Source organism: Anopheles darlingi, chromosome 2 (assembly GCF_943734745.1).
Source record: "Anopheles darlingi chromosome 2, idAnoDarlMG_H_01, whole genome shotgun sequence".
Taxonomy (NCBI): domain Eukaryota; kingdom Metazoa; phylum Arthropoda; class Insecta; order Diptera; family Culicidae; genus Anopheles; species Anopheles darlingi.
The window spans coordinates 76,263,557-76,276,056 of record NC_064874.1 but is presented as its reverse complement, the minus strand read 5'-3'; the positions used below and the strand labels follow the sequence as shown (position 1 = coordinate 76,276,056).

Genomic DNA, 12,500 nt, shown 5'->3' with positions numbered 1-12,500 from the left:
CGCTTCCTCATCCTGCCCTGCACAGTCTGCCTGCCGTTTCCACCCCTCTCGGGATGACGGCACAAATCGTACCATTTCCGACCGCCCGGTAACGGCCCATCTGTAGCACCAGCAACGCCAGCATCGCCATCACTCGCTGCATCTTGCCCCGTCGTCGAGATCCTCGGAAAAAGAGGCGGGGAGCAGTCCTGGTGAGATCCTTGGAACCCGGGAGGCTTCTGGACGAACGATTTCACGAAGCTCACTTCACGGTTAACGCGGTCTTATCACCTCACACTTAGCACCACCACTAGTACCAGGCCAGGCAGCGCACAGCACTTGGTACCGCTGCGTCCGTGGCCTTTTTTGGTTGTGGTTTCGACAGACCTTGAGCAGGCTCACCGACACCCGTGTCGCTCGTGTACAGCGCGATTACACTGCTTAACCACCGCAAGCTGGCCGCACATCGAACTTTTGGGGTTTTCTACGACGTCACAAACGAACACAGACACCGAGTGCTACGGTGTGTGCAGCACGGTGATGCACACACGGTGATGATCGTCGGTCACTGATCCTTTCCTCCGTCACGTTGACGGATTTTTGACAAAAATAACGACGTGTCTCGTATCTCGTACCACGGTTGCGAATGTATGACGTCAAGAGTCGGCAACGATCACAAAACTGTTCTGGTTGTTCCGGAACGTCCGACTGTCTGTCTGTACCAGGCCTGTAGGCGGTAGCGGAACCGTCTCGATCGCTCGGGCTAGCCTCACGCCTCAATCGCTCGAACGAATTATCGGACTGCAACTAAAGAGCGGGACGAGCGCTGGTCAGAATTTATATGGCCTGTGCGCTGGTGTCTGTGCGGTGCGGTGTCCATGCCTTGATCCACACTGGTGCTACCGCTACCGCTGCTCGCTGTCGAATCGATTGAGTCGCTTCCATCCGTCGCGAGGGTCCACGAGAGCTGAAGATGATGATGCCGTGAGGACTGCTGCGGGTGCATGCTGAGGTGGCGATGCTGCGACCACTGCTGCTGCTGCTGCTGCTACTGCTACTTGCTGCCGATCGTGTTACGATTGCTCCCGCGTCGTTGGTAGTAGCGCGAGAGATCGAGAGTGAGTGCCGACGGTAGTGAGACGACGTTCTAAGGCACGTCGTCGTCGTCGTCGATGTCGTCATCATGATCGTCGTTGTCGTCGTCGGGAAGCTTCTCGCGTTCTAGCATAAATATAGCTCCCGCTCTTGTCCTGCCTCTTTCTCGCACTCAAACACACACGCACACACATACGGCAGCTTACTATATATACTCAGCACACCGGGAGTCACTCATCACGCGCACGATCAGTTGATAAGGCGCGATGCGATCCGGCGGCGAGCTACTACTAACCATCAATCATCATTTCATCGCGACCGAACGGCGCGACACACACGCAGCTCGGCTTCCACACCGGCATCCAGCAGCAAATCATAACAAAGTGCCGCCTGGCCGGAGACGAATTCACGAAATCTGGTTCTGAGTTGTGCCGGACACGCATACCATCGCTAACCGTTAATGGTAACGGTAAAGAGTACGTTGACCATCCCATGAATGAGCACACAGACCATGAAGAGGGCCTAGAAGGAACGCTAACGCTACTAACGAAAACATTCGCTAAGCGGCTAACAGCCTAAAACGGTTATCAGCGAGATGTGCGCCCCGCGGATTGACGATTAGCGGAGGAAACGGTCAACAAACGGTGTTCGGGAGGGTGGTGAAAGGTCAGCGAATCTTCGCACACATGCCGTGCTGATAAGAGGACACCTCCTCTCATACTACCGTTCCACAACGCATCGCCAAACTGTGCGAATTGGCCCATTTTTTCAGGAGACGTTCGGGAGGAATTCCACCCAATTATTGAGTCACACGCTGCTGCCTAGACTGGCGTCCTTGATGCCATGCGGACGGCCATCTTGTGACCCGATTCAACCGTTGTACCGGTTCTCACCTAAATCTACCGTTTCTATTTAGATGGCCATGAGTTGTACGGCATTGTAAATTCATCAGGTGTATTATCGAGCCAGCACTTGGTAGGCTGGTAGATCACTTTCATCGTCTGGAGTGTCTGGAGATGCATCGATTGTCCGCTGCTACTGCTACTAGCGTCGACAGTGAAAGTGAATTACGCTGTCAAGCAACGAGCGTTCCCTTAGAAGGCGCAAAGCACAGTTTGTCAATCAATCCGGTGCCCTATCGATCGCTTATGACAATCGACTCTTCACGGACTGGTGGTGACGTTCGAGGGCAAACGACACGTCCCGTCCGATGGTTCCGGGGTGCCATTCGGATATTGCAAATCCCTGCCATCGACCGTTATGGCGATCGCTTCCAGTGAGGAAGGGTTGTGCGACGCAGTAGAAGCTAGCAGGGATCACGTGAAGAAGCTATATCGGTGTGACACTCGCACCCGTAACGTTGCGTAATGGAACGTTAATTTAAAAAAAAAAACCGAAACAGTAGCGCCGGTAGCACGGTACTTTGACCATCGGTACTTTCTCTTTCGCTTGCGCATTGCAGGCACGTCGGCGCAGAACTTTAATATAGTTCCGGAAGCGAACGTATGGGGCCTGCGGTGGTGACCATCTCCTGTCACTTGCGATTAGTGTCGTAGTCGCCGCCGCCGCCGCTGAGGCATTTCTTCACTTTCATCGGCATATGCAACGTGGCCAAAGTGCCGATGGCAGCGCGTTGGCATCTCGAGGATTGTTAATGGAATTGCCCGTCGAATTCTCACCTAACTTATGCGCGGTGGATGTCATAGCTGCGGGTCCGGTATTTCCGCTATTCAATTCACGGCGATAAACGGCGCAATCAATCCTTGGACAGTCGCATTCGGACTACGGGATTGACTCCGCTATAAGCGAACCGTAGAGAGTGTGGAACCATGATTCACGGTTTGATGCGAGATGCTCAACTCTGAATTGAATGCCCGGCTAGCAACGGTTCAGGAATTGCTTCCAAGATCGGGAAACATCTTATCTCATGCGTGTTTCAATTAGTTTAGCTCTAGTCTAATGTCACTGACTCCGACACAGTTATGCAAAAAAAAAGGCGAAACCTAGCGGTTTGATTTGGCGCCAAATTTCCGAAACAAAAATTGAATCGCTGCTGACTATCCCGTACCCGATCGTTGGCGAAAGTAACCGGGCGGCCATCGACAATGGCCGTTCGTTTCGTGCGTCCATGAATGAAGAATCGTTCCCCACGACGGGGGGGAGTGGCAAACCGAGATGGAACCACTTCGGACCAGATAGAACCGGCCTCGATTGAACGTCCGGAGGCGCGGACTTCGATTACGATGGAAATAGAGTTGAGGAGTTTTCGGAAACGGCTACTGTCGCTGATGCTGCTAATGGTGTTGGTGATTGCGTTGCTCACTGGTGGGCCATAGGGTGAATGGCATGGCACGTGGGACGAGAGGATCCCGCTCGACATCACGATGTTCTAAAACTGGACACACGACCATCGCTCCGCCGTTGTGCGCCGCGCCGCGACATCGTTGGGCATCATCCTCGTAATTGAAGAGTGGCGCGCGTTGCGGTACGATGGTCTCGCTGCGAGCTGCTCCAGGAGTCATCAGCATCACGTGTCGGCAGTTGAGCGGCAATTGGTTGCAGCTAAATTCCGTTTAATTCAATATTTGCCGGTGGTTTTTGCGCTCACGCGGTCGCGGTCGGTCGCGCATCCATGTTCGCAGCAAACGGTAAACCCGACTCGGTAGCAGAGTACGCAGTTGGTGAGACTTTTTCGGTGGCGTACCCTCGTCGTTGTTGCATCGCTTGTTACTGTACGTAATGTGTAGCGAGCGCCTAGTGAAGATAAGCGAGCTAGCGGAAGATTCGACTGATTAGGGCTCGGGGGAGCAATCATCTGCAACATCGAGGACCTGTTGAGTCTGTGATGTAAGATGTTGATGAGTAATTGAGATTGAAAAGGCACACCCTCAGTCACCATGCAGACGCCTGAAAGATGGTGAGGCAAATGTACGCTACATAATTTGCATGATAATTGGTTTTCATGTGAAGCCCTTTGAGAAGTACTTCTCTTCTGGATGTCGAAAAACATAGTTAGCTACAAAGCTAAATATCGAACGAATAATCGTCAGGTGACCGGTACACAACAGGGCGATTGCTCCACAACCAACCCAACCAAAGGGCCACAGAGCCATCCACCACTACGGTTGGTGTAAATTAATTGAACACATCAACCTCCCTAATAGGGCGCGATTGTGACGAACTTTCATGCGCACTTGTGCGGCTCGGGCTCACGTGCACCGCGGATCGTCAGTGTCAATGACCGAATCGCTTACCATCGCGGGAGCCCGGACGCTCGCGGGCATCAACTCCCGTACACGGTGCATCAACGGTATTGCACCGGGCCGCGCTGCACACCTGCCGATCGACACCAAAACGGGACGGGAACGAACCAGCTGCAAGCACTACCATCACCGGAACCTGCTGCTTATGGCTGACTGACCGAGTGCCAGCCAGCCAACCAACCAACCAACCAACCAACCAACCAGAGTGGTGCTACAACCTGTTCTGACTCTAGCTGGTATGCTCTAGCAAAAGGAAAACTGGGTGGCCGGTTTTCCACCTAGTCAGATCGCAGCCAGATCCCACGAGATACTTACGTAAAACTGATCGATCTTCCTTGCGAACCATGATCTAAGAAGAAGCTTGCCACTGGAGCTAGCTTCGCCACCATTCGGGCAAGTGCCAAGCTGCCGGTGGTCCGCAGCGACAACGCACCCCCGGATCATGAGGCTTTTCCGATCACGTACACGATCGCGTTACCATCGCAACGCACGCGGTGTCCAGACGCCTGCTTCCGAACGAAACCGATCCGACCGATCGTTGACAGATTGATGAATAGATCGCACCGATATGGCGCTGATGTCACTCTCTGAAAGGGAACGTGGCGTGAAAATTTCGCTTTCATTCTCGGCACTTCACTTACGTTCCACCTTCCCTGGTGGAAAAGGACCATCCTCTGAAAGGGAGCGAAGATCGGAGAAGGGCAGAAATTGAAAGTTGCTCCACGGTGTCCGGCCATCGCTGGTCTTTGGGTCCCGCGTATGCTACCGGCGTACGGCGTTGGATGGCTGGCTGCTCCTCGGTCGGTTGTGATTCATGCAGGTGACGGGTTGGAATGTCACACGCAAATCGTACGTGCCTGAGGCTGTTCGGTGGCCCTTCGGTGGGATGGTGGCGAACCGCGGGCACACAGTTTTCATACTCAATAAATCTGAGAGTAATCTAAACATAAAAATTAACTAGCGACACCTACCAATATTCTGCGAAGAAATTTTTTGTTTGTTTGAAGTTTGAGAGAAGGTACTAATTGCACGTGCTAATCACGTTGATAGTCGTGATAAAACATTTTGAATCGATCTTAGTATGGGAGGACCTATCACAAAAACTACTGCCGTTAAAAGCCGAATCCCCAGTTCGTTGGAATTCGCGCGATAAGACGGTACTCCAATATTCGCTAATATCCTCCAGTGAAACCAACAAAGTTCATACCGATAACACGTTGTGATTTTCGCTTAGCTTATTTGCCGCGGCGGAACAAAACCGGCTCGGCCGAAGGATCTTTACGCAGTGATTTCCGTAATATTTACAATTCTGTTACAGTTGTGCATTGTGCTTTCCTGCCATGTACCGTCTACGATGGTTGGTATTGGTGTCTTTCGTCATCGCTGTGACCATCGGGGAACCGATTTCAGAGAAAGAAGTAGTTCCAAACGAGATAATTCTTTCGAGGCAGAGCATGATACTGACCCACGTCGCAGGGCTACATGAAGATGTGGAAGAATTACGAAAAGATGTGCAAGAACAACGAAAATTAATCGTGCAAAATCAAGAGCAGCTGAAACTGACCATTGAGCTGTTGACTAAGATACAGCAGGGGATGCAACAGAGGCAGAACCAGTCCCAAACTATCGGATAATGTCCAGCATAAACTTCCCGCGGACTAATATTCCATTAGGAAATTTTGTTTGTTCGAATTTTGATAGAAGATACTAATCGCATGTGCTAATCACGTTGATAGTCGTGATAAAACATTTTGAATCGATCTTAGTATGGGAGGACCTATCACAAAAACTACTGCCGTTAAAAGCCGAATCCCCAGTTCGTCGGAACTCGCGCGATAAAACGGTACTCTAATATTCTCTGATATTCTCCAGTGGAACCAAGCAGCAACATAACCTTTCAACAAAGTTCTTACCAATAACACATTGTGATTTTCGGTTGACTTATTTAGCGCGGCGGAACAAAACCGGATTCGCGGAAGGGACTTTTCGCAGTGTTTTTCGTAGTAGTTACGATTCTGTTACAGTTGTGCATTGTGCTTTCCTGCCATGTACCGTCTACGATGGTTGGTATTGGTGTCTTTCGTCATCGCTGTGACCATCGGGGAACCGATTTCAGAGAAAGAAGAAGTTCCAAACGAGATAATTATTTCGAGGCAGAGCATGATACTGACCCACGTCGCAGAGCTACACGAAGATATGCAAGAATTACGAAAAGATGTGCAAAACCATCAAACATCCATTGCGCAAAATCAAGAGCAACTGAAACTGACCCTTGAGCTGTTGACTAAGTTACAGCAGGGGATGCAGCAGAGGCTCACGGAGTCTCAAGAGCCAATCGGAGACGTACGGGGTAAACAGGAGCAGAGCATCGATCTATTCGGCAAGATACAATTGGAAATACAAAAACAGCGCGAGGAGATAGAGACGGATCGAGCGCAGGCTTTGAAATGGCAATCAGAGACCAGAACATCGCTCGCGGCCATTAGAAATGAGTCGGTAAATGGACTGAAAGATGTTCTGGATGCCGTCGGTACAAATCATACCCAACAGGAGCAAAATTTCAAATTATTGAATACTTTGCAGCAAGAAGTTGAACAGCAAAAGAACGACGAAGCGAATGATCGCATTGAATTTTCGAATTGGCACAACGAGTCCCAAAAGGCAATCGCAGACATTCGCGCCGAGCTAATGGAAAATGTATTGGAAAAATTGACCAGCCTGGACCGTGATCATAAGCAAATACAAAACTCATTGTTAGATATTCAAGTGGGTTATCAGAGCTGCAAGGATGTCCCCATTAAAGTGTCCGGGAAGTACAGAATCCGTGTCAATGAATCATTTTCATTCGAAGCATATTGTGACCAGGAGCAGGTTGGTGGCGGTTGGATGATCATTCAGCAGCGCTGGGACGGTTCAGAGAACTTCAATCGCAAATGGAACGACTACAGAAATGGTTTTGGTGAAGTCGACCGCGAACATTGGCTTGGATTAGAGCGAATACATCAGTTTATGAAGAAACACGATTGCGAGCTTCTGGTCGAAATGAAGGATTTTTGTAACATTTTCAAATACGCGAGATACTCCTCATTTAACATTGGAAGCGAATCTGAGCAGTATCGTCTGAAGACTTTGGGAACGTATACGGGCACGGCGGGGGATTCACTAAGATACCACGAAGGAATGAAGTTTTCGACCCCAGATAGAGATTACGATAATACTAAAAATAATTGTGCAGATTCATTTCGTGGAGGATGGTGGTTCAATAATTGCTATTGGTCGTTTCTGAACGGATTGTTTCAAAATGTTACTGGGCGGACTGAGAAAAGAATTTCCTGGAATAGCTTCAACTACGATTATCGAGGGCTTTACTATTCTCGAATGATGATACGTCCATTGAACTAACGAATGACGGAACAGGATACCAAGAAATCAGATAATGAAGCTGGCATACTTGTAACTGCAAATTTATCGACAAACAATTTACATTTTTCATATATCTAAGTATTAATATGACCTATTCAAGAATAAATTCGTGATAATAATTAGTTTGAGTCTATTAATTAACGATTCTGTAACAAGTGAGTGTAACGCGTGAGTAACAGATTGCCGGGTTATAAATAATCCAGGATCTGTTAGAGAAGAAATCACACGCTCCCTTTTCCTAGGACTATAAAAAAAATAATTACGAATCTTATTACGGGTGATTTTCTTTGGTTTGAACATCTAAATACCCCCCCCCCCCCCTTAAAAATTTATGCAACCGAAATGAAGCGAAAATGAAGGTTTATAAACCATTTTTCAAAAAAGCGGATTACAACACTTTCCTTCTGGCGATAGGTAACGGGATAAACGATTTTTCTTTCTCGCTCTCGCTAATCAGGATGAGCGAGAAAGCATATGCGACACTAGCGTCCTCTTAGCGGCAAACACGTGCACTTCAACTTGAATCGACCGTTTTTTTCGAAGTCTCCTCGAAAATTTGAAAGTGAAATTCGAAAGCCTGTGCTACACGGTCCGCAATTCTCGCGTAAACTCTAGCAATGAACTATCGTAATACACTACTAAATAGATCAATAAAAAACAATTTGAACTGATGCCCGTAACAACGTTTAACGTAGTGGAGTGCAGGATGATTTGTTTTGACCCGAGACCAAAGCTGACTGACCAGTTATCATCAATAAATAAGTATCCAAATAAATTAAACAACCATCCATCATTATTTTTTATCGATAAATTTTATTTTCCTTTTCGTTCAAGTTACATGTAAGAGAGGTGATGCGAATATGTACAGCGCATACAGCGGTAAATCGTAAATCATTTTAAAGTTCATTCAACTACACCTACATTCTGTAAAACCTCGGCACCAACGATCGAGTCGATCGCGATCGACGCCGTAATCCTTCGCCCTTCTCTTGCACACCTTCTGTACACAGTGCAGTTTATTAAAATGGCGCGATCGCACCCTATAAACACTACATCATGTTGTTATAATATTAATTGTTTGCTTGCCTGCCTGGGCACAGGAATTGGACAAAAGAAGAGGAACAAAACGGGGACAAAATTAAAGACCATCTTCGCCCCAGGTCCTCACTCGAGGAGCGTTGGAGGAAGCACGTTACAAAGATGCATTCACCGATACGAAGATAGCGTGTCGATGATGTAAGATTCGGTTGCCTAATGATTAACGTATCCTGTCGCCTACCCTAGCCTATATCGTCTTCTCCCTTTCCTGTCATGCTCGGTCTGTATCGTCCACTACGTACCCTCGGCACCTGTCGATTAATGTATCTTAAACCTTCTTTATCACAGACACACACACACACTCACACGCACATGTAAAAACTGACCTTCGACCTTCGACTGCTACACTGTCTGTTATCCATCTTCTCATCCAGCATCCATCTTCTATCTTCAGTTACTTGGTGCTGCTGCCTATCGCTTATCGCTGTCCTTCCGTTAACACCTTAACCCTAGTCACGACACGTGGCACTGCAAGTCCTGTACCCCACTGTGCTCTCCAGTGTCTCCTAGCGCCTACATTAGCTGATCTAGCATAAATAAAACCTGCACATGGAAAGCGGATCCTCGGATCGTCCACGACCTACGGGCTACGGTAGTGGCCACCCGTTGCATCCTACGGTGTACGGTGCTTGATCGGGGCGGTAACGAACGCCTGCAGGCTAAAGTAGCGCTGCGTATCGCTGGCGGTGACGCTGGTGACGTGGTTAAACTGGCACGGTTGCGAGATCTGCGACTTTGGTGGCAGCACGATCGCTTTGGCACGCTTCTGCGTCTTGCGCTTCCGGCCCGGGGCCGACAGTGCAATGTTCTCCGGATTGCTGGTCAGCTCCTCGACCCGCACCCACATCTCCCGGGCGGCCTGGTTCGAATCGAAGCTAAATCCAATCACCTTCCGATGATCTACAAGTAGAGCACAAATGGAGAGTTAGTTGATTCGTTGATTGTGCCTCGTGGCGAGTGATCTTCTTCTCCTACCTGCCGACAGACACATGGTGTGGAAGGCGGCCGCCGCCACCTTGTAGTCCGACAGGTTGTCGATGGTGTCCTTCCAGAGGGCGAAGCAGGAACCGCGCTCGGCCAGCACGAACGTGACGCGCGGTGTGCAACGCGATCGGGTGCTGCCTTTGTCGTGCAGCAGCACCGGAATGCCGGTGTACACCAGACGCCAGTCCTCCTTTCCGACACGCTCGTACAGATTGGCCAGCGAGGAGCTCACGTACACCTAAAGGAAGAAGCAAAAACGAAAGAAAAGTTAGCTCGATGTGCTTACACAGCCAGGACCTTCCAGTTCTCTTGCAGAAGAAGCCCCTCCCCGGTATAAGTGAGTCGTCGCTAGTGATCTGCTGCTCTGTCTGGTGCTTCAACCGAGCAGCCGCTATTGCTGCCGAAGGGATCCTTAGTTTGCAATTCAGATGTCGGAGCGGAACAACCAGCGGAACATCTCTTCCATGGCACACTAAGGACACCCCCAAAGGTTGGCTCCGTTGTACCGCCTTCGATGAAGCAAACAGCACCAGCCACCAGGTTTGTTCCGGTCGGTCCTAGTGTGCCATGATGGTGATGAAGTGGCATCGGTATACTCACCCCCCGCCCCGCTACCGGCTAGTAAGGGTTGCTGGAGCTCGATCTCGCAAAAGTTTATGCAAAATGTGTTTGATAAAGTTTACCCATTTTGACCTTTTTTATGGCTCTTTATTCGCGAACCTTCACCATTCCCGGGCACCGGGCGTGACGGTCGTTGGTCCACGTGAGTGAGCGATCGCTGTTCCCGTTCCCCTTTGGAGCCCTCCTCGAGCACGGGACTTGGAATGTATTTTTTATGAGTAGCATATTTACTCGTGCGAAGCTCGAAGCCGGAAACTCCTGACTCGCATGTTTGCACCGTGCCTCACCTCGGCGCGCCCTTGCTACGGATGCTAATAAGTTTGGTCGTCTGCCGGTCGTCTCGTGGGCGTGTGAGGCGCGTCTTGTAATGGCATCCCAGACCGCGCGCCGAAGGATATACCTTTCTGGCCAAACACCAAGAGAGCAACGAACGATCCAAGCAGGCAACCATTTTGGTCTGCCGAAAGCTGAGTGTATGTGTGCGTGTGTAAATGAATTGCTAGCGCGTCGGCGTTCCGTCCTGGGGGTCTCTAACCGCATGAAAAGATTCATTATTGCCGATGGCCGACGATGGCGCTAAATCCCGCAACCCGAACTGCGCCGACCGCAACCAACCAACTAACGAATGGGTCCGTGGGGAATCATTACGAAGATAATTTCGGCCAGACCAGCAGCGGTAAGTGTTAAGCTACGGTGAAGGCTGAGGAAGCAAGAAACAGAGGGAACCTTCTTCTGGAGACTGGATGCTGGTCTGGTGCTTTTCGGAATGAAACTTCATTAGCCACCGCATTGTCGCCGAACAGGTGTGCGGCTGGGCTGTGTGCTGGGAGCCGGAGGGCTCTGGACCGAAAAAAAAGAATCCCACCGGAATAGTAACAAGCGCATTGATTTGCATATTCCGTTTGAGCATTGAAGGAGCTGGTTTGCGGAGGGGGGTTTGTGCCTTTGTAATATCCACCATCCCAATACCAGCGACGACTTCGAATTCTTTTTACGCAATTCTCTGAGGAGCTGCGTCGACTACCGGAGTGTAATTCATTAAACAATCACACGCCGCGTTTGGATCACAAAAAAATTTGACCAAATGATTCGTATTTTGTCGAAAAAAAAATCCTTTTGTAACTCCTTTCAAGACCCCGCAGAGTCGAAACACCGTAGAGAATGGAATGCAAATGGTTGATTGCGCGTTTTGCGAAATTCCCAGCGCATCATGCTGGTTGCAGGGACAATTCATTTCAAACCATGAGCCCCGGTCCCCCCCGGGAGGGATGCCTTTTTATGGGGCGAGTGGTTGGGATGCATTCGAACAAGACTTTTGCCAGGACGATCCAAAGTCCTTTACTTATCCCGCGACTGCGACAGCATCGAATCGGCTACCTCCCTTTTTGCTTTATGCTGTCCACGGCAGAGGCAGTAAGAAGAGTAGGATGAGGAGGAGAAAAAAAAGCACGGGGTGTCTGGATCCATACTGCCTCATTCCACCGAGGACGACAAATCGAAAACGACGGCTTGGTAGTGCCACTAACAGCAAGAAAAAAACAACATTACCACCACCACCACCACCACCATCATCATCGCCAGCTGCCATCGTCAGTGCGCGCGGTGGGTCACAAATCATCATTAACAGATGATAACTTTTCGATTTAAGATGATGCAAAATCACCTTTCTTTGTTGCGTGCCATCTGCTTCGGCGTCGTACTTGGATACTTTTGCTGCCGCTTTGTTTGGTTTGGTGCCCGCACACCGGAGGGGCCGCGATTGGCCACTCGGTGAGGGTCCCACCAATTCGTTCCAGCATACGAACGACACGGCGGTGACGCCGTAAAGCAAATGAAAACATATTTCGCCATTTTTTGGGAAGCTCTGCAGAACCAAGCGCTCGCCAATGTCATGTCACACAGCATGCCCAGGCGACGACCCACAAAAAAAAAACGGCTCCATAAGCAACACAAGGAGCGTCCAGCGGAGCGCAAATCGAAAATTCCGGAGGTCTGGAAGCTCCGTCTTCCATCTTCGCCGTCACGCTATCTTCGTGT

At 49.7% G+C, this 12,500-nt stretch overlaps 2 protein-coding genes across 6 annotated transcripts in view; both read right to left on the bottom strand.

Annotated features, from left to right (window-relative positions):
* The window catches only part of LOC125949648 (uncharacterized), a 4,677-nt gene extending 3,672 nt beyond the window's left edge, over window positions 1–1,005 (bottom strand). The window contains exon 1 of one of the 2 annotated variants that reach the window (XM_049676902.1): window positions 73–1,005. In XM_049676902.1, coding sequence (XP_049532859.1) covers window positions 73–142 — 70 coding nt within the window. In that variant the 5' untranslated portion in view covers window positions 143–1,005. The remainder of the gene's footprint in view (window positions 1–72) is intronic. The other variant, XM_049676904.1, reaches the window with a different exon arrangement.
* A 7,554-nt stretch (window positions 1,006–8,559) lies between these two features.
* LOC125949653 (uncharacterized) overlaps window positions 8,560–12,500 on the bottom strand; it is a 51,171-nt gene continuing 47,230 nt past the window's right edge. For all 4 annotated transcript variants that reach the window (XM_049676909.1, XM_049676910.1, XM_049676911.1 and 1 more), the window contains 2 exons: window positions 9,834–10,080; window positions 8,560–9,758 (listed from right to left, as the gene is read on the bottom strand). In XM_049676909.1, coding sequence (XP_049532866.1) covers window positions 9,472–9,758; window positions 9,834–10,080 — 534 coding nt within the window. In that variant the 3' untranslated portion in view covers window positions 8,560–9,471. The remainder of the gene's footprint in view (window positions 9,759–9,833; window positions 10,081–12,500) is intronic.